Source organism: Diabrotica undecimpunctata, chromosome 1 (genome assembly GCF_040954645.1).
Source record: "Diabrotica undecimpunctata isolate CICGRU chromosome 1, icDiaUnde3, whole genome shotgun sequence".
NCBI classification, from domain to species: Eukaryota; Metazoa; Arthropoda; class Insecta; order Coleoptera; family Chrysomelidae; genus Diabrotica; species Diabrotica undecimpunctata.
In genome coordinates this window covers 149468817-149491502 of record NC_092803.1, presented here as the reverse complement: position 1 = coordinate 149491502, position 22686 = coordinate 149468817, and the positions used below count along the sequence as shown (strand labels likewise).

Below are 22686 nucleotides of genomic sequence, written 5' to 3'. Positions count from 1 at the left end.
ATTATTATTTATTTTATAATTTATTATGAATCATAGTAAAGCTGGTTATTTATCCTTGAGATCGAGATCAAAATGTCAAAACATGTCACAACAGGAGGGGAATTTTAGGAGAGGAACGAGATGAGTATCAACAACAACATCAACATGATAAGAAAATAGACTTATAATTATAATAAGATTGAGGTGCAATAAGTTCCTTTTAATATTATTTTTACCAAGCATTTGAGCCGAATTTATAAATTCCCATGAACAATAAATAAAATTTTACAGCAAATATGGTAAGTAAAAATTTTTTGTAATTATACTTATATTATTCTAAAATGATTTTTAATATGTCATTTTATAATTATAATAATCTGCTTTTAGGTAGATAATCCTGAAGCTTCCAGTACACCAAAAAAAGTAATGGGAAGGAGGCCTATTCGAAATTATCAAGAAGTTGTGAGTCCTATTGAAAATCAAAAGAGTGTAACAGAAAAAGATCATTACAATGATAAAGTTCCAAAAGAAGATACAAGGGAATCCTTCAGTTCTGAAACAGAATCTTATTCAGATGGTGAAAGACAAGTAGATTCAGCTGAGGAAAATAGCCTAAATGTTGAACCTAATGCTAGCAAAACTAAATTTAGTGTCAATGGAAATATAATTTATATTTTGTTTGTAGTAGCAATTTTAATAGGCCTATATATGTACAATCCTCAGGCTGAAACTGTGGAGAGCATACATACTGATTTTGCTAATTTAATAAATGATCATCCACAAACAGAAGATTTCTGGATTAATGTCAGGGTGGCCCTGCATGACGTTAAAAGATTAAAACAACCCAAATCCATAATATTTTTGTATGAGGATGATACAACTATGGCCAAGGTTCTTAAAAGTATATCAAGGTATTCTTCATATGATATATGCAAAAGTATACAGGTAATTCAATTACCTGGTAGATATTTAAAAAACTCAAATATCTTAGAAGATTATGGTACCTTTATATCAGAAATCAGAGATAACTTGGCTGAAAAATGTGTTGTAGTAATAACAAATCTAGATGAAGCTCCAGGAACATCTGCTCAAGCGTTTCATAGTTTATGTGATGAATATAATCCAGTCAAGGAGCAAGTTTTATTTTTATTCACAATGAAAGTTAAAAGTCTTGCTAATACTAGCGAAAAATATATTGAAAAAACACTACAGGAGAAGTGGAATGATTTACATATTGATAAATTTTATCCTTTGTATGCCAGAATTTCTACCTTTGTTGTAAAAGTGAAAACAGAAAAATAAAGTATATTTTATTAAAGTTACTGCGTTTTACTTATTTATTTTTAATTATGGGAAAAATATATTGTTTTGTTACAGAATAACTATGTTTTTTCAGCTGTATGACTGGTAATGAACTATTAATTGCAATAGTTGCAAAATCATCATCAGTGGTGCTACAACTCTTAGAGGGCCTCAACCTTTGTTAGTTTTTTACACCTACTGTTCTGTTATGTGATTGGGTTTTCCAGTTAGAAGCATCAATATTTTCAGCATTTTGTCCTGTTTCCCAGTACCCACTGGAAACTTCATGTATAGTCTTAACAAGCTGCTTTCAGGAGCTTACTATTTCTATTGGTGCACTGATAAGAGCTCTTTGCAGCTCCTTGAAAGTCTGTTGTCACTCACCATTCCATATGTATTCTTTACCTTCTTTGGTTAGCGTTTTTAAGAGTTTATAGATATTAATAAATCCTTTAACAAATCATCATGCATAATCTGAGGAAACTTTTAATTACCTGTTGGTACTGGCTATTCTCGAATTGCTCTAACTTTCTCAGGATTAGCTGTTACACTATTGCTGGATACAGTATGGCTTAAGTATCTAACTTCTTGGTGAAACATGTGAGTGACACTTCTTTAGGCTCAGTTTGAGATTAGCTGCATGTAATCATTCAAACACTTCTGTCAGATTCTTGGAATGCTTTTAGAATGATTTCCGACGATAATTACGTTACCTATCCAAATAAACCATCTTTACTATGTCAGCAGCATTACATAGTTCTAAAGGTATAAATGTAAATAGTTAAAGGCCTGATCCTATCGAGAATGCGGATTTTTTCAATCCTACTTGCCAGTATCCATGTACCGTCTATCCTAGGCAAGAGATAACTATCCTTTTTATTTCCACACAGAGCTGACGGTAGTCATATCTCTAATAATTTCTTCAGCCTCGTCTTGTTTTGCTAACGGAAGTCTTCTTGGTTGTTGTTTGATTTGCCGAGCATCTTCCGTATTGATTTTATGGGTTTCTATGCTGGTTTTGTCCTTATAGGTACTTTTCATCCATATCAAAAACATCTTGAAATTCTATCAGCATTGCCTTTACTTTTTGTATCTGTTCACTGTTAAGATCTTGATATGTATTAATTACCATATCAAAAAGCTCTTTTGGATTCTTCGACTTCGAAGGTTTGAGAGCTATAATCAAAGAACAAATTGACACTACAAGTACACACTGTCCTACCAATGTTCTTCTACTCAACTTGATTGCAATTTCCTTCAAGTTCATGACTTTAACAGAAACGACGTCTCGAACTCTTATAAGAACTTTTGCCGTTGAAAACTCTTACCAGTCAAGTCTTTCACCATCCTTAGACTTTCTTCTCTACAATATCCATCAAGTGTGATCATTAAAATTTGCTCCCTATAGTAACGCCTCAAGTAGCCGGTATTAAACCACAATTGATTGTGAAGAAAATTCGTTTTCAAAAAATGTTATAAATAAGAAATTGTTGATCTGTGATGTTTACCAATATCCAATATGCGCTTTTGTAGCAGCCAATTTGACACTTGACTTACTTGGGCTCGATCTTGTGGGAAATTAGTTATGTTTTTGAGTTGAAATATTGAGGAGGATGTTGTACAATTAGCTTTTGGTATCAATCTGAGGGTGAAATCTGAAATCTAAGCAATTTTGGACTACTTATTCCAGTCGTCAGAAACAAAAATGCAACTGAACCTCTAAACATTATACGAACAAGCTGAATTTTGCTGAGAATGTCAATTTTGGGACCCCAAAAATATGCGAAAAAATTGAATACTTGAACCTTCCGGCTTCGCCCTAAAACCCACCTCGTCGGTGGGGAAATACGGAAAATATCGATTTAATAAGAATCTGTACGCCGCAGAAAAAATATTTCGCAGATAATTTTGAATAAAAATGTTTATACACACTTTTTGTATAGAATGAACCAACAGAAACTCTCAGTTCTCTCAGAAACAACGATTGACGCGACCGACGATTTTGAATGTCAATTAAGCGCGCTAGGTAAATAAATTTTAAGTAAAATTTGTATCAATTCAACAGTAAAAATTCGATATCTTTTGACCTGACTGTCCAATCGATAAAAATCAAAACGTATTCTAAAGGTGAAGAGTGTACCTTTGAATTAAGACAATTTTTATAAAGGTGTTAAATAAATAAACGTTATTCCATTTTTTATGATTCTCATGATATCACTGTCTTTGGCAGGTCACTATAGAGTTTTATTGCTAGAACCTAATCTTTAAAACCCATAGCATAAAATTTCAGTTTTGAGTTTGGGAAACAAATGAAGGGCATTTAGGCATTAGGCATTTGAAATATGCCTAAAAATCGCTGAATTTAAAATTTCACATTACAAACGATTTAAAACGTTCAAAACTCCTTTTTTTCAATTAAGGTACCTGAATACAATATGCCCATGTTGGTAATATGCCCATTTCCATGTTTTGCTTTAATATTTGATATTCGGGGAAGGAGGCGCTGGACACACTGAACGCCTAATATAACCAGAGAAAAACCCAACACAGAGAAGCGACAGCTCTTTGAAGTTACGTGGCCAAGCCGCCAATGACAGCTAACAACCAGAAAATTAATAGTCAGTGGGCATATCACACAATATAAATTCTTCGAGCGTAGGCGCAAAATTTCGGGCCAATGTTTTTTAAATGCATTCATTTTTTCCGAATCCTGAAAAAACTAATAAGTATTTTTGAAAAATTTAAACGCAGAGTGAAAGACTACATTATTACTGAGGGCCGAAAGTCCCTGAAAACTTCTATAATATTTATTTTAATAAGTTACAGGGGTGAAAGAAAAAGAGAAAATTTAGTGTGATTTTTAATTTGAAATATCTCATTCAAAAAAACTTTTTGTTTATTCTAAGGGACTTTCGGCCCTCGGTAATAATGTAATCTTTCATTCTGTATTTAAATTTTTCAAAAATATTTGTTAGTTTTCTCAGGATTCGAAAAAAAAAATGATTGCATTTAAAAAGAATTGGCCCGAAATTTTGCGCCTACGCTCTTAAATCAAATTGAGCATTTATGTTGACTTTCAATAAATATGAAATATTGCACTAAATAGTTACCTGCAGGGCCGACTTTTGTTGACATTCTTAATGGTATAATTATTTTTTATTTACAAAAGGTAATTTACTGATGCCACCCGGCTGTCGCGGAAGTTACGCTAAAACGTCTTTTGACGTGTCCCGTCCTTAAAGAGTTACACAATGAAGTTTTTATGTTACAATGTCAAGGCAAACTGCTTCATATCTTGACTGAATCTCCGAGACGTTGGTTTTTTTCCTTTTTGAGCTACATGTGATTTTACAATTTCTGCTAAAGGTTTATCCAAAAATTTGTCACACATTTTAATTAAATCTCGAAGAGGAGTATTTTGCTTTCGTTTCACAAACAGCTTCTTACAATTTCTTCGCAAACGTCTTATTTTTAATCTTAGTTTTTGTTTTCGCGGTGATCTGTTGCTTAAATTACTCTCTGTCTGTGTGGCAGCTGTAGGTGACAATAAGTAGTTACTCGTACTTGGTCCTAAAACATACATTAATTTAACGACCGTTTATTTTTTATCGTTTGTGAAATATACACATTATTAAATCCATTACAGTTGAGAGGTTATTACCAAAAAGTAATTGTAAAATATTGTAATGATTTTTACTATCAAGATTAAACAATAAATTATTGTCTGGTATTACAACCTCTTATAACTAAGTTGAACTCAATCTAACTTCCACTCCAATTAGGTCAAATTATATACCTACCTTGAACAACAGCAGGTAAACATTCAGAATTTGAAATTAATTTGTCTGTTTCTTTTAATTGTGGGGTCGATCCCGAAACAATAACATTCTCTAAAAAAACCTCAGCGTGAAAATATATCAGCATAAAATATTGCTTTCGAAAAATATGATTTTTTAACTTAAATGTACACAAACCTAAAACGATAATCTTCTTTGGTGGTTCTTCGATATCTTCACCGTGGTTAATTGTGTTTGTCGTATTATATGAAAATATTGAAGGTACTGCGTCATGCGCCAATGTTTTTCTTCTATTTCCTTTTACAATAACATTATCTTCAAAATGCAGTTCACAAATCCTATAATTATTATAAAGTGAATCCATTTTGAATAACAAATCTTCTCGTCTGCAAGCTTCTATCCACACTTTGGCACTACAAATTTTTAACAGAACAAATTTTAAACAAAGAACTTTGTCTGTATTTATAAATAATACTTTATTACTTACAATTATAAGAGTATTAGCACTGTTATTCTATGGTATTAGTATATTCTAAGTATATTGTAAGTAATGAAATATTTAACTTTTGTCAATATCTAATCTTAATAAATTTTCAGTTTTCTCCTGATGAAGTCACAAAAGTGTCACTAAATATTGAGATATACAACAAATAAAGTTTTAATATTTTTTATTTGTAATTCCCATTTAAAACTCCTAAATATTTTATGTATTTCGATCCATATATTTGATCTTTTTTATTTATATTTAACGAATTAAAAATTGGCAGAAAACTTTTGTATATAGCAAAAAGTAGATGAGTACCTATTTAGTTTTTTCATAATTTAATGTAAGTTTGTTTATTTGCAACCATGTTTTTGCAATTTTGAAGTCTTGTTCTGTTGGAATTTTAAGATTTTCCCAATTATCGGTCTAATTATGTTTCCAACAATTTTTAGTTTGAGCATTTTAGTAATTTCTTTGTTTCGTTTAAGAGCGTAGACGCAAAATTTCAGGCCAATGCTTTTTAACATTTTTTTGGAATCCTGAGAAAACTAACAAATATTTTTGTAAAATTTAAACACAGAATGAAAGATTACATTATTACCGAGGGCCGAAAGTCCCTTAGAATAAACAAAAAGTTTTTTTGAATGAGATATTTGAAATTAAAAATCACACTAAATTTTCTCTTTTTTTTTCACCCCTGTAACTTATTAAAATAAACATTATAAAAGTTTTCGGGGACTTTTGGCCCTCAGTAATAATGTGGTCTTTCATTCTGCTTTTAAATTTTTCAAAAATACTTATTAGTTTTTTCAGGATTCGAAAAAAATGAATACATTTAAAAAACATTTGCCCCAAATTTTGCGCCTACGCTCTTAAATCAAATATTCCCGTGTATAAAACCCTCTATATATTTTTATTTCTTAAAAATACTATATTCGTATTGTTATTGTCTTCGAGCGCGCCGACATTTGGCCACCATCTGTTGATTTTTTGACCTAGCCTTCGGAGACTTGCGTCTTTCAATAAAAGAAAAAGCACTGTCACCAAATTTAATGTTTTCAGTTTGAACTAGGTATCCCTTGGCAGACCAAAGTTTATTTTTTTATAGCTCGGACAGACACGTCGGCGTCGGCTTACTGTTCGAAAGTCAAACCAATACTATTATGTAATTAGTAATAACTAATAATAATTACAAAGCAATAGTAATTACCTGTTATTATTCTTAGGAAATCTAAATAAACTTATTCCTTTTCCTGTCACAGATGAACATCCGCGAATCGCACAAATATATCCAGCCATTTTAAATATAAATTAAACTTTTAACTATAAACTATAACTATAAACTTATATATTTAACTATAACCTTTTAACTATAAATAAATTATATAAATGGTCAAATGCACTTGTTGCGTCGAGTATTTACCATAGACGCCTACGGACTATCGAATACAACCAGAATTAAAGAATAAGCACGTGTTTTTGACAGTAATACAACCAGAATCGGGCATGCGTATACAAAAATGGTACCCGCTTTTGGACCGCTGTGTCGCTTCTATGTGTCTCTGTTATTCTAGGATATAACTAAGCCCGTGACCGACTTCAAGGTTAGTTGTGAGCTTGCCGTGGTGCAGTCAAGTTGTACGTGGTTTTTAAGAGCGTGTTTATAAAAATTGACGTCAGTTTTCACCTCTGTTTTGCACTTAAACGTTTTAATTTGTCTACGACATTAAGTGATTTTAGTCTGCCATAGAGTACTTAAAATGTAAGTAAAAATAAAATATATTATTATTCAAAATGTTTTTATAATTTAAGAAAATGTATTAATCATCATGTGTCAACAATATGCCCATAGTGTATGCTGACAATTTGCTCAATTGGGCATATTGCCAGCTAATTATAACAGATAATTTATTGATTTTTTTTTGTTTTAGATAACATGCCTCGTGTCAGAAATAAGGAAATACGGTCGCAATGGAGCAATCAACAGCTAGAATCCGCAGTTGCAGCAGTAATGAATGGAATGTCATACAATGCGGCAAGTCAAAGGTATAATATTTCTAGACGCACTTTGAAACGCTATGTAGAAAAAAATTGTACCAAAAAGGCAAAAATGGGGAGAAAGACTATTTTGAATATAGATCAAGAAAACGAATTGTCTCGACGAATTGTTAGATTGGCAGAAGTTGGGTATCCCCTCAGCAATAAAACTTTAAAAAAATGTGTGTTTACTTATTGTGAACAAAACAATTTGCCACACTTTTTTTCACAAGGAACCAAAATGGCTGGACGTTATTGGTTAAAAGGATTTTTGCAAAGACACCCTGAAATATCGATAAGGAAAGCACAAAACATGAATCCTGCTCGGGCTCAAAAATTGAACAAGTTCATAGTAAAAGACTATTTTGACAAATTAAGGGGTGTACTTCAAGAATTAGATTTAATCGACAAACCTGAAAGAATTTACAATGTGGACGAGAAAGGCTGCAGACTCAGTCTGCATCATCAACAGACCGTTCTAGCAAAGAAAGGCGCGAAACGCGTACATTTGGTTGCTCCGGAACATGGGGAAAATGTAACTATTGTTAGCTGTGCTAACGCCAATGGTACCGCTATTCCTCCTGCCGTTTTGTTTAAAGGACGGCGCATGAAGCCCGAATGGAAAGATAATTTGCCTCATGGCACGTTGGCGTTGATGACCCCTAAAGGCAGTATGAATGTGGAAACCTTCATTATTTGGTTGGAGCATTTAGCAAAATATAAATTGGAGGGAAAGTGTCTTTTAATATTTGATGGAGCCTCATGTCACTTAGACATTTCAATTGTCGAAGCTGCCGAGAAATATCAAATAACCCTTCTGTGTTTGCCTAGCAACACAACTCATGAACTCCAGCCGATGGACAAAGCTGTGTTTCGTTCCTTTGAACACCACTGGGACGAACAAGTGTTGTTGTATTGGACCAAATACAAAGAACGTGCTTTAACAAAGCAGCGATTTGGGGAAATATTTTCGATAGTGTGGGACAAGGCATTGACACCTTCTAACATTAAATCAGGCTTTGCTGCAACAGGAATATTTCCTTATAACCCCGATGCTATACCTGAAGTTGCTTTTGCCCCAAGTATTTTATCAGAAATTGAGAACATTGATCCCACTCCCATTAATGTACGCCAGAAAACACCATCTCCTACTCCAGGCTGTTCATATAATTCCTCTCAACAAAAAAGTGTACCAAAATATCAAAAGACCCAAGATTACAAAAAAAAGAAACCTAGAACTGAATCATCATCAAGTGATAGTGATAGCGGACCCATTAATCTGCGCCAGAAAACTCCACCACCAACTGCAGGCTATTCAAAAAGCTCTTCCCAACAAAACTGTTTGCCACAATACCAAAAGACGCCAATTCACATGAAAAAGAAGTCTAAAACACAAACTTCATCAAGTGAGAGTTCTGGCAGTTATACTTCGGAATCAGAAGACAGCGGCGAAGAAGTTGAATTGGCAATAAATCAGTTTCATAAAAAAAAGGAAACTTTCCTTATGAATTCTGAAAAAAATGATTTGGAGGTTTATAACAAAGAGAATAACAATCTTCGAGAAGAAAAAAGTAATACTGAAGAAATAAAAACTTGCCAGGGCAAAACTTTGGACACATCGTTTACGGAAATGCTTGAGACTCCGGCAAAAATTGAGAAAAAAAATACACAAAATAGAAAGAAGGCAATAAATAGCAGAGCTATAGTGGTAAAAAAAAATGTATTTTCTACCACTAGCACAGGTCCACGAACAGATATAAATAAAGGCACGAAACAAACTCTACCAGGTTATTTGGTAAAGAAAAACAAAAAATCAGAAGACGTAGCAAAATGGTTTTGCAAAATTTGCGACAAAGCTGAAATAAAAGACATGCGACTATGCTTTATATGTGTACAGTACGTTCATGAAGAATGTGTAGGGCTGACAAAATTCGATAAGGAATCCTTTACCTGCCCTGATTGTACCCCACAATAATGTTCCTTAATTTTAAGTTATTTTAGTTAAAAATTCTTTATTTTGACATTTTAGTTTTTACAAAAAGGATTGTTTAATATCTTTGTTTGGTTAAATGTTTTTTATAGTGTCAATAAATATAAGATTTTGTAAGTATATGATGTTTTTTAATATTTATTTCCACATCATTTAGTGTTTTAGGTAAGCGCATATTACCTTCACTCGACTGGGCATATTACCTTCAGGGGTTGGCAATATGCCCAGATTGAGGGGTTTAAAAAAAAAAAAAATTCGATATGAAAAAAAAATAATTGCCAAACAATAAAAAAACTAGCGATGTTTAAACACCTAAACATTGGTATAGTGTTAAAAAATATATGAAAAATATATTTTTGTAGCAATAAATTCAAAATTCCCTTAACATGGGCATATTGTATTCAGTTACCTTATCCAAGAAACAACACAACTTCAACTACACATTCCATCCAAAATCATTTTCGTGGAGGCATTTTCTGTGACGTGCGATTGTTTGTAATATGAATTTAAATTCTGCGTTTTTAAGCATATTTCAAATGCCTCATATTAGTTGCCAAAACTCCAAATCGAAATTTTATGTTATGGGTTTTGAATACTAGACTCTAAAAATCGAAATTACAGTACGACTGCTCAATGAAAGTGATAAATTTTATTGATCTCATGAGAATTGTAAAAAATGGGAAACATCGTGCAACAGAAAAACTGAGAAACTGACTAGAGGAAAAAGGCACCAAATTTGAGACACTTTTTTTGAAAAACAAATATAAAACAGAATATTCAAAAGTTTTTAAACCATTTATTTCAAAAACTTAAATTTAATGTTTCTAGAACACAACAAAAAAAAAATAAAGCGAATAAAACATATATTTTTGCAAAAAAAATACATTTAATTTTTTTGCGACATTTAATATAAAAAATAAAAGGTGTCCTAATTTGGGATAGCCAGGTATCTAAACTTGAGACAGTTACCTTAATTTGAGATACTATTCAAAAAGCTCTTTCCTTCGCAGAAAAGGCAAATAAATGTGCTGGACTTTATTTATCCACAGTCTTCATGTGCCCGCCTGTCACATTGGTAACACTTTGCCCATCGTTCGCCATATCTATCGTCGGAAAATTTGCCGGTGCAAGATAAACATTCCGCGTCGTTTTCTCCACTTTCGTTGGACGATGAATCGGCTAATGGAAAGTCTTCACTGCTATCTGAGCTTGAACTCGAAGAAACTTTCCGCTTCCTTCTTGATGTTTTGCCTTTTGATGTAGAAGGTTGGCCTACGTCTTCGTCTGCTATTTCTTCTTCGGGCATTGCTGTTTTTTTTTTATTTAATACCTTTTGCTGAACTGTTTTTTTCTGGAGCAAATACACAATCCAAGTTTAGCTGGGGTACTAGTTTTTTTGCTTTTTTCTTCTGCAAACTTTGCTCTAATTCTTCTTTGTAGGGTGTTAGAGTAATTACTGAAGCCTTTCCTGATCTGGCATGTGGTTTTTTAGTGGTATCTCTCTTGTATGTAGGGATCGGACAGATGTCTTTAGGAGAAACAAGTTGTTAATGAGGTATTAGTGAACTAGGAGTTCTATGTTCTCGCATTTGATGATTTGGTTGTTCATGGTTTGGTTCTATTATTTGTTCGTCCCTATCGTTTTGTGTTTCTAAGTGCTCTTGAATTCCAAATTCAAAGTCCCTAAAAATATGGCGACAAATAGGGACCAGTCCAGTTTTTCGGAAACCATTGCAAGATATTTCCATCGTCGCAGCTTTGTTATACGCTTTACAAAAAATACTCGCAACTGATTTTCTCTAAGCCAGTTCTCTATTTCTTGTGCATATTAAGTTTTCAGCGGTGCCATAAAAGCAACATCCAACGGTTGCATTTTATGTGTAGAATGTGGTGGGAGGCAAATAATCGTCAAATGATTTTGTTTGGCCAAATCTTAGAGCAACGTTTCTCGTATGAGAATAGTGACCATCAAGGACGAGAAGAACAGGGTCTGCAGCTGAAGGTTTAGTGAATTTTATGAAGTGTTGAAGCCATCTAATGAAAATATCGGCCTGTACCCAACCTGACACATGGCATTCTGCGACTACTCCAGTGGGAGCTCCTAGCATCAACTCTGTTTTCATATTTTTTTCTAGGGAAGATTAATAATGGTGGTACGAAAACTCCTGTAGCATTCATACATGTAATAGCAGTAATTAGCTTGCCCCTTTCTGCTGAAGTAAGTGACGAAACCTGCTTCTTCCCTCTCATGGAAATTACTTTGCTATGTTTGTGCTGAACAATTGTAAGGCCCGTTTCTTCTACATTGAATATACGTTGTGCAGAGTTAATAAGCTTAAGATATTCTGGTTCATACAGGTCAAAGAACTTGAATACATTTTCAGGAGTAAAAGATTTTACTCGAGCACATGACATTCCCTGAGGAGTACGCATTGAAAGCTTCGGATGACTTTTCAGAAAGAGATTAAACCATTTCTTTTTAGCTGATTTTTGACTCCGCTAAATGGGGTATTGAGTTTCGTATTGCAAGTTGAAATCCCAGTCGTTTTATATCACGCGCTCTTAGCCCGAAATAACGTTGCTTCATAGTAAGGGGCATACTCAACCAACTCATTTTCTAATTCCAAAGGAAGAATAGGTCGGCGGCCAATTGATATCCTGAAGAGTTCTTCTGGAGTCTTGTCTGATTTCACATATTGTTCTAAGGTACCTTTTGGTACTACAAAAACTTTTGAGGCCTTCAAATAGCCCATCTCTCTATTTCTTACTGTATTTACAGCCCGTATCATATCATTTGCGTTCCATTTTTTATTTTTTGGCGGCATCTACAAATAAAAAAACACATAAAAATAAAAATTTTACACGGGGTCCTAATTTGACACTTTCAAATTTGGAACCTACAGGTATCTCAAATTAGGATTTTTCCATTAAAAATAAAACGAATTTTTACTGGTTATGTATGCCACACAATTACCGTTTAATTTGCATAAAATGTATTAACTAATATTAAACTAACAAAAAAAAATAATTGGAGTAAATTTAATCATCTTACCTTGATGTATTGTAAGTTTTTATAAATTCCGAAAAAAATTTATGTAATGTGTAAATCAAATTAACGTTGACAAAACAACAAAGGTCAGTTCTAAGCGTCAACTAAAAGCAGATCTACCACTACTGCACAGAATGATCAGTTTTCAATATTTTCACTAGATGTCACCCCTTCGTACACAAATATACGACGGTGTCTCAAATTAGGCGCCTGTCTCGAATTCGGTGCCTTTCCCCTATTAGCGGCAAAATTCAAAAATTTTATACGAAAATTGCACTCATCTTTAAAACGCATTTTGATTTTTGTGTCGATAGGACACTCTGATCAAAAGGTATCGAATTTTTACCGTCGAGTTGATACAAATTTTATTTAAAATTGATTTCGCGTGCGTTATGTAACTGACATTAAAAATCGTCGGTCGTTTCAAGTGTCGTTTATGACAGAACAGTTCATTCCACACAAAAAGTGCTAATAAACAATTTTGTTCAAAATTATTTTATTATTACATTACGTTAAATTTTTTATTTCAAACATTTTTTCTACGGCGTACAAATTCTTGGTAAATCGATTTTTACCGCTCCCCCCTTCGAGGGGGTTATGGGGTAAAGCCGGGGGTAACAGTGGTTAACTTTTTTGCATATTTTTTGAGGTCCCAAAAGTGATATTCTCAGCAAAATTCAACTTGTTCTTATGATTTTAGAGGTCAAATCTCTGATGACTGGACCACAGAATAATAAACAATCAGAATGCCCACTCTGCTTGAAAAAATAAGTACGCGCAGACGGAATCAGCCATGTTTTAAACGGAACCAGTGCGGTTCAGTGACATTTTATCTGGTGTGCATAGAAAAATTAACCCGGTTCAATTTATTTACGGCATATGCACTATTTTATTAATACTTTTAGTTGAAGAATAGATTAAATTATTTCAAATGTACTAAATTATTAGTCTCTAAAAATTTAAATTACAGTTCTGTCGTATCTTGTCACAAATTTCTCAATTCGAGTCTATGTTTCCGTTTAAAATATGACGATCGCGTGCTGAGAAACTTCAAAGGCAGCACCGGAGAGTGCGCATCCTAATTGTTATTTATTCTGTAACTAGACTAAATAGCTATGTAGTTTACGCTGATGATACGAAATTATATGTGAATCCAATTATTAATAACCAACATGTTCTTCAACACGATCTTGATGCAATATTCAAATGGTCCTCAGAATGGTTACTTCCGCTTAACATTGAAAAATGCGTTGTTTTACATATCGGCAAAAATAACCCATCACTACAGTACTTTATTAATGGACACCCCTTAAACGGTCTCTGAGTGATAATTAATAGTGACTTAAATTGGTCTGATTACATAGTGTCGGTGTGTAAACGTGCAAACTCAAAATTGTTTTTGGTCCGTACCTACCTACCAAAATCCTACTTGAAAATATTCACCGCAAAGCCATAAGAGTGGCATACGGCCCTGTAAGACCTAGTTATATAGACTAGCCATGGCTCATCTCACAACATTCGACTGCAGTGACGTCTTCGAGTTGGCCTAATTATGTCCTTCGGTATCTTAAAACATAATTTTGGGAACCTAAACACCATATTCACTATAAATCAAGACGAAAGATTAAGAGGCCATAGTTACAAATTAAAGAGGGAGCAAACTACTACAAGGTCCAGGGTGAACTTCTTGCCAAATAGAAGATTTAATATCTGGAACAATTTGGATCAAGACACCATATCGGCAACTAGTGTTAACATCTTTAAAAATAAACTTAATAGCGCTTTATTTTATTTATAGGATTGTGTTATTTTAGGACCGCATTATTTACTTATTGTTTCACAATTTTTATATAATGTACTTAATTGTAACTTTATAATTGGTATTAGTTTTATAAGGATATTTTCTTTTTGGCATAATAGGAGTTTGCTCCTCTGCCCTGATTTGTTATATAATAATAATAATAAGTGTATTTTAGTTAAAAAACCGCCTCTAAGGGTTCAAAGAAACTATTAACATTATACATTACCAGGAGATCTATTAGCAATTTAACATACATACTGACTTTTTATTTAAATATGCTTGAAATACCATTGTTGAAATACCATTTATTTTAAAATGTTTATCAGTAAAATATTTGTCAAGGCTTATTACATTACAAGATAAAGTGTTTTCTAGCCAGATTGAAGTATCACCCCCAATATCTGAACGGCAATAATTTGCTGCTAAAAAAGAAAATTTATTTAAAGACTTTAGAGGACTTCATTATTCAAAACTATTTTGAGAATGAATAAAAGTATTCTCACACTCATTTTATAACAAATTCTCAAATAATAAAATAAATAAAGCAATCTTTCTCTTTCTCTAGTTCCACCCCTCCTTGTGGGAGCATTGGGCGCATATACGTTTCTTGGCCAAAAGTGTAAAATTGCTGACTGGCTGGGTCAGCGCAAAAGCAATCTTTAATAATGCAATGTTGACGCCTTTTAGGAGAATGTTGCTTCTTAATAAATCAAATACAGAAAAAACTTGAAACTATATTTATTTACAAGAATCTTTATTAAAGGGTCTTCTATTCCAAGTTGTTTTTGCTACAAGTTTCTTTTTGGCGTCCCATAACAAGTTGATGTGTGTCTCTAGAGGCTTAAGATAAGTTTCTATCCATTCTTCTACAGTATACTTATCATACACCTCCGATAAAGCAGAGGTTAGAAGAGATTTAATTTCATTTAAATCATATCTGATCCTTCCAAGGGAAGTGGTGACTGATTCGACATTGTTGATGTTAGTAAAACAATGGGCAACGTTGTAATCACTCATCCAACCTTTCATGCGGGAATCTTCCAAAATAGATTCAAATTCTTGTTTTAATTGTTGAAAATGAATGACATGCTCAAGGACGTCTCCACCAGGAAAGGAACATTTAGGACTGCCAAACACGGGACCAATGAGGGCATAAGGTTGTTCACATTTCAATAACTTTGCGATTTCTGTTGGAGGACTTAGAGGAGAATCGTTGAAACCTGCAAAGTAAAAGAGAAGTAAGTATAGATTATAATTTGTAATATCGAAGAAAATTAGGATGAACATTGTTTTCGTTATGTGTGATATCAGAATTACAATTATTATTACCGATTATTGTATCTTACGTGGCGACTACGATAGCGAAAACTAGCTAGTCTTCTGCGACATAGAAAACAAGACATTTGTATAGAAAATCTGCCATAAAGAAAACTGTAAGTCATTCCCTGAGGGTAGTAATTTTTAAAGATATTTATTATAACTTGAATAAATTATTGTATTTTAGTTAAATGAAATAATAAATTAATTGTTGAAATGATTCAATCCTTATAAATGACTACCTAGGATAAATATTGAAAAATACTTCAAGAGTTTTTAAAAATTGAAATTATTTAAAAGTGCATTAATATCAAACGTATTTTACTTGATCGGTAAAATAAAAATTATTATTTGTACAATCGCAAAAAATATTTCATTGGCGAAATTAAATTTATTTACATTTATAAACATTATTTAAACTTATTCTTCTTCTTCCTTCTTGTATGTAGGCTTTAAAGCCTGTTTCTTCTTCAATATTAGCCTCCTAAATTGTTTAAATTGTCGCACCATCTTTTTCTTGGTCTGCCAATACTTTGTCCATTTGGTGACTTATCTCATGCTATTCGTACTATCCTATCCTCTGCCATTCTACTAATGTGTTCGTTCCACTCCAGTTTCCGTTTTGTCGCCCATCCATTTATCTCTTCTATATTGCAAGCTCTTCTTGTATTTTCGCTTCTCTCCCTATCCAACGGGCTTTTCCCTGATATTCGTCGGAGTATTTTCATCTCTGTTGTTTCTAGTAGTCGTCTCGTTTTAGATGTGTCAGGTCTTGTCTCCGCCGTGTATGTTAATATGGGTTTAATTGCTGCTTTACAGATTCTTGTTTTTGTGCCTTGTCTTAGATGTTTGTTCTTCCAGATTGTGTCATTAAGAGATCCCGCCGCTTTACTTGCTTTTAAGCTTTGTTGTCGTACTTCTTCTTCAACATCTCCGTAACTAGTTATATCTATTTCCAGATATCTAAACCTTGCTTCCTGCTTTATTATTTTCCCATCAATTTCGATTTTACATCGAAGTGGGTATTTAGATGTTGTCATACATTTGTTTTTTTCTGCTGTATATTATCATATTGTATTTCTTGACTGTTGTATTGAAGATGTGTGTGATCTTTGGAGCTAGTCTCGGCGATTAATGCGGCGTCGTCTGCATAACATAATATTTGGATTTCTTTGTTCCCCATTCTGTAGCCATAACCTTTACGTACTGCTTGTATTATTTCGTCCATTATTATATTAAAGAGAAGTGAGCTTAACGAGTCACCCTGTCTGACTCCGCTTTGTACTGGTATACACTGTGTTAGTTTTCCATTTATCTTTGCCTGTATTCGATTAGGAAATAGATGTTTTCCATGGTTTGTATATTGATTGATATGTTTCTTTTATACAGTAGGTGTAAGACGTCTTCGACTTGGATGCGATCGAAAGCCTTTGTCAGGTCTATAAAACATAGATATGCTGGTTTATTGTACTCGGTGGCCATTTCTGTGATTTGTCTTAGTACAAAAACGGCGTCTACGCAGGATCTTCGGATCTGAATCCTTGTTGTTCATCTGATAAAGTTGTTAGTTTATTGATTTTGTTGGTTAGGACTTTTGTGGTAAGCTTAAGTGCAGTGTTCAGTAGATTTATACCTCTATAATTGTTGGGGTCTTCTTTATCTCCTTTCTTGAGCATTGGTATCATTATGCTGTTTCTCCATGCGACTGGTATCTTGCAGTGCAATATTAGTCTTTGTATAAGTTTTGTCATCTCTAGGTTTATATTTTCTCCTCCGTGTTTTAGAAGCTCGTTGGTTATTCCGTCTGATCCTGGTGACTTACTATTTTTGAGTGAATTTATGGCTATTTCTACTTCCTGAAAACTTATTTCTATTTTGTGTCTTAATTCAGGTACGTTATTGTGTTGATTATTATTTTCATTTGCTTTAAACAGTTCTGTCAGGTATCTTTCCCATTCGCTTGCTGTTATGTTATTGTATTCCTTCAATTCTGCCATTTCTTTCCGTTGGTTTGTTATGAATCTCCATATTTGTTTTTGTGTACTGCTTTGTTTCATTTCGTATTCCTCTATAGGTGTCTCGAGATTCTGGGGTATTTGATGTTTTGTACTTCGTGTAGACCTCTCGTTTCTCTTTACATTTCTCTTTTATTTCTTTTCTAAACCATGGTGTATTGTTATTATTTCTTTTGTTTAGTATGACTTTGCGTTATCCTAGAGCTTCTGTTGCTGCTTCTTCAAAGTTGTTTTTAATTTTCTCCCAACTCGCGTTTATATCTTCGATGTCGTATTAAACCTTTTTTGGACTTCTACAAATATTTCCAAATTTCAAAAAATGAAGATAGTTAAACGTCATTTTATATCATGGTCATAATGATGACTAGATGGCTTGGTCACATCATAAGAATGCCAGAGGACTGAAATGTTAAATGAATACTGAAGGAGGGAGAAATGGGAAAAAAGATAACATCCAAAGAAAAGATGATTGGAAGCAGTAAAGCAGTACAAGAAATAGGCGTGAGAAATTAGAGAGAAAAAGCAAGGGACTGGAAGAATGTAAAGAAATTACCAAGGTTTTGGAAGCCAGGGTCGCTATATTGGAACACAAGATATTGCTGTCATCATATTTAATCCTTTCTGTAAATCGAAGCTAATGCATAAAAGTTTTGAAAGAGGTAGCTAAAGAGGAAATTTTACTATGTTTAAAGCACTAAAATTTGTTCTTTTTATAAATATTCTCTAATTTTGCTGTTGGAAGCATCATTTTCTTTTTGTACATGCTCAAACCAAGTGTATTGCCATCTTTGATCATATGAAATCTTGCTTGAAAATAAATCTGAAAACTCTTTCTCCTGCAAGATCAATATCTTTTTCACTATGTTATTTTTATTAACTTGATAAAGCTCAAGTATAGTTTTAAATTCTTGTGAAATAATATACTTTAATTGGGTCTTTGTGACACTAGTATGTGTTTTTTCTTGTCTGGTTGCCTTTGTTCTACACCGATCATACTGCAGCCAATTGGCTTATTGCAAACCTACCAGTAACTATTATATAACTCCTCAAGATTTTGCCAGATCTGCTATATATAAATTCTCTGCCAAAACCCAATAGACCTTTTATTTGGCTGTTGATATACAATGCTCTTGTATCCAAGCATGGAACCCTCTCATAGCAACAGCAAGTTCTGTGGAAGCTGCCTTATGGTACTGAAGGTTCACTTCGTACTGCATTAGGCCCATACTGTGCCCACGCTGTAATTCCCCAGAGTTTTCCAGCACTCTGGTGCATCGCTTTTGTATATAACAAATTAGTCATTGAATTCTTAAGGGATTTCTCCTTGTGGTATTCAGACTTTGACTATTGTAACATAAAATCAGATTAGAGATTTGAAGATTTTCCCACTCCTTATGCACCAAAACGAAATATGCTGAGGTAATTTAATAAGTTTTTAATATAATTATCCATCTTTTTCATTATTTTAATATGATTAGATAAGAAATATATCATACATCCCTTTTGGTCTAAATTATCTTTTTCCTTTTTTAAATGAAATTTGTCCTTTACTATATTTTTGGAATCATTTCAACAGTGTTCTAAATGTAATAAAACATAAATGATTAATAATACAACCCATGAGATAAATAAGCTCACCTAGTAAAATTCTGAGACTCATAGCCAATGTTGGTAACCCAACGGGTAACAGTTCACACAGTACAGCAAAGTGATCATACCGTTGCCAACCAGTAATGATGATACCTTTAAAATTAAACTGATTTGAGTATTCTGCAACCACAGACATCCAGCTGCGGTGATTTTGTAGATAATGTGTTGCATATGGTACAATCTCATTGCTGCCTAAAATGCAAAAAATATATAAATATTTAACAATAGTTATTAAATACATACAAAAGACTATTGTAAATTCTTAAGGTTATTTTACCATGGAATCTAATAGTTGCTGAAATAATTTGCTTGCAAAACTATATAATAAAAGATCCATGCTGTTAAAAACAGATTTTCTGTAAAATAAAAAAAGTAAGAATTAGAATATTATGTACCTGTAGCTCCTTTGAAAGCACTGGCAATCCAAACATTTTTGAAAACTTTTTGGTAGCTATCCCACAAGCTCGGACCTAACTCATCATAAACATCTTTAGTATATTTCCATATCACAGGTTCAACATTATTGTTTAAATTACTATTAGCCAGATCTGCATCCGTAAAAGATCTAAACTCATCATCCCACATTAATACCGTTATATGAGGATTAAAATGTTTAACAATTCTAATAACATTTTTAATATGTGCTATAAACAAGAGATTCTTTGAGAGGTTGTGTTTGATCATAGTATCAGTACAGCGTTCACAAATACCTAGATAATAGACTTCATCTGCCCCTATGTGTATGAACTGGCTATCTGGATGAGCTGCAAGCATTTGTTGTACCATAGTTTCTAGTAATTGTTCAGTCTTTTGGTGTGTAGGGCAAATTACTTGTGGATACTCTGAAACCTCTCGTAACATCTCATAATCTTTCAGCTTCAAAATAAACTCCAAATGACCAAATGTTTGAATGAGAGGTATAACTGTCAAGTTATGCTCTTTTGCTAATCTATTAATTTCCCTAATATTTTGTAATGTATATGCATTTGTGGCACTAACATTGATTAAATTATCTTTGTAAGGAAACATATCCTCATACTCTATAAGAACTCCAGTTGCTCCAAACCTGGCAAGTAAAGGAAATACATCTTTATAAAAATCTATTTTTGGCGGTGCCCCTTTTAAATCTAAATGTACAACCTTATGCCCTTTGAAAGATATTGGTTTTTCTCTCTTAATAAATTGTTCCTTGATTTCTTCATTGCTTTGAACCTCTTCCACTTCATTTTTTAAGCTTTTTGAGCCTCTCAGTGAAAAGTAAAATATACAAATAACTAGGACAAAAATAAAAAGTATAATATATGTATTTGGATATTTTATCTTAACACTACGATGCTGCGGCCTTGTTTTTCTCATTTTTAGTTATATTCGAAACATTTCTTCATATCAATAATCTATAATTAATTTGCTAGTCTTAACCATTGTTTACACTTTTTATCATTAGAGGTTATCATAATAATAACTCTTTTCCATTGCAGATATGGTTGTTTTGTTTTGGTTCTACCAATAAATTGAAGGAAATGATCAGATCTTCAGTATTTATGGTTAATAAGTTCACAATCCCAGAAAATCATTTTTTCATATATTATAAAATAAATTTTGTCTTGAGAAAACAAAAAATAGGTTTTCAATATTATTGTTATCCAACTTGTAATTTGTAATGATTATTATAAATTATATTATTTATCTATGATTATTATTATACCCAAAATATCCAATCTGTGATTGCTGTGAGCTGTGATGCTGTTGATTGGATCATTGGATGGATGATGGACCACATGGAATGCTCCTATCAGAATCATGAAAAGTTATTCAGTGTTCTGCTATTGGTATTCCTGTCACGGCTGGCCACAGAATATCAAAGTAATATTCTTTTAAGGTGAGTTTATACGTGCATGGATTTGCTGGTAAAATTTTACCAGTAGCCACTCCAATCCTGTTTGCGAGCCAGTGAAGGTTTACACTAGATTTACAGAACAGAATATTTTGACACGCCAGTTTCACTTTTAAGTTTGCACACTGTAATATTGTCGTCCGTCGTCGCTTACACAATAATAATATACCAACCGAGGAAATAAAATCGAGTCCGTAATGGGTGTCGTTTAAAAGGTATTGTTAAAAAGATGATTAGCCGTGTGGAAAAGAAATGATAAGCGGAGAGACCGAATTTGGATTAGAAACTGGGTTACAAATAGGCAGAAATTTGGTACTTCAGAAAACCTTTTAATCGAAGATCCAGAAAATTGCAATAATTGCATAAAACAGCTTTACATCTAGTTCATACAAGTCTCATGCTACGCAAGTCCGTCTTACTTGCACGGCATATCTCTTGCCTAGCCTGATCTGTTTACATCAGAGCTATTTCTGTGCAATTTTGAGAATTTAAGATATCCCTTTCACTGTCACGAACAGAGGAAATATATCAAAACATTAATTTTAGATATATCACTTGGAAATTTCAGTCTAGAATTAACCCTGCGTTAGTGTGCCTAGATAAATTAGCACGAGAGGTGTTCCGGGGTATGTCATACCCCAAACTAAATTAACGCAGGAAGTTAAAATTTTTAAATTTAATAATTTAAAATGGTTAATCTTGGTTTTTTACTTATTTATGATTCAAAAAAATTAAATATGGTACTGTAAAGTCTTATATTTAAATGGTAAACATCATTTTATCCAACATATTGCAATTATGCTAGTCAAAAAATACAAGTGAACAATAATACACTCAGATGTTATGAAAAATTTTATTGATCAAACAGCTCTAAATAAACTTATAGCTTAAAATTCTACAAACTAAAGAAAAAAATGTTCGCCAAAATACATTAAAAAATAAAAAAGTTACGACTCCTCAAAATTGTGGCAATTTGAACACGTCATTATTGCGTGTTCCAAACAAATTGGAGTATCACATCGCATGCATATGTAAAAAGTCTTCCTATCTTTATTTCTTGGACAAACAGAACATCTGCTGCTTGTCCTACATCGCTTAGGTTCCAACTGATGTACCTCTGGTTGCTGATCATCACGTAGTGGTCGACGCAAGGAAGGGTTTCGTCTTTGTTGGTTTTGAAACTCAGAAATCAGCTGCACACCCAGTTCTTTCAAAAAAAAATTGTCTTTTTAATTTATCGTTTTTTGTATTTGTTTTATATATAACTTGAGCATTCACTACAGCTGTATTCAAAAACGAAAAAAATAGTGTCAAAGTCCAACGACGACTATTTCTTGGTACGCTGTAATTAGCAGATAGCTCATCCAATGT

General features: G+C 33.1%; 3 protein-coding genes across 3 annotated transcripts; 2 read left to right on the top strand and 1 right to left on the bottom strand.

Moving 5' to 3' along the window:
• Positions 1–61: 61 nt before the first annotated feature.
• Positions 62–1297, top strand: TORIP (Torsin interacting protein). The gene is made up of 2 exons (XM_072520191.1): positions 62–278; positions 367–1297. The coding sequence occupies exons 1-2, from the start codon at positions 276–278 to the stop codon at positions 1279–1281; spliced, it is 918 nt and encodes a 305-aa protein (XP_072376292.1). The 5' UTR covers positions 62–275; the 3' UTR covers positions 1282–1297.
• Positions 1298–7160: 5863 nt separating this feature from the next.
• On the top strand, positions 7161–9574 carry LOC140435864 (uncharacterized). The gene is made up of 2 exons (XM_072524581.1): positions 7161–7324; positions 7494–9574. Exon 2 carries the CDS (start codon positions 7499–7501, stop codon positions 9572–9574), a length of 2076 nt encoding a protein of 691 aa, XP_072380682.1. The 5' UTR covers positions 7161–7324; positions 7494–7498.
• A 5586-nt stretch (positions 9575–15160) lies between these two features.
• LOC140432349 (hexosaminidase D-like) lies at positions 15161–21204 on the bottom strand. The gene is made up of 3 exons (XM_072520190.1): positions 19817–21204; positions 19410–19613; positions 15161–15659 (listed from the first exon to the last, which is right to left on the bottom strand). Exons 1-3 carry the CDS (start codon positions 20775–20777, stop codon positions 15178–15180), a joined length of 1647 nt encoding a protein of 548 aa, XP_072376291.1. The 5' UTR covers positions 20778–21204; the 3' UTR covers positions 15161–15177.
• Between the last annotated feature and the right edge of the window lie 1482 nt (positions 21205–22686).

Coding starts and splice junctions, on each gene's coding strand:
- LOC140435864 (XM_072524581.1), top strand. CDS start 7,499: ATGCCTCGTGTCAGAAATAAGGAAATACGGTCGCAATGGAGCAATCAA.
- LOC140432349 (XM_072520190.1), bottom strand. CDS start 20,777: ATGAGAAAAACAAGGCCGCAGCATCGTAGTGTTAAGATAAAATATCCA. Junction 19,614..19,816: donor TGCTTTCAAAGGAGCTACAG/GTACATAATATT, acceptor TTTGCATTTTAG/GCAGCAATGAGATTGTACCA. Junction 15,660..19,409: donor GAGTCTCAGAATTTTACTAG/GTGAGCTTATTT, acceptor TTTACTTTGCAG/GTTTCAACGATTCTCCTCTA.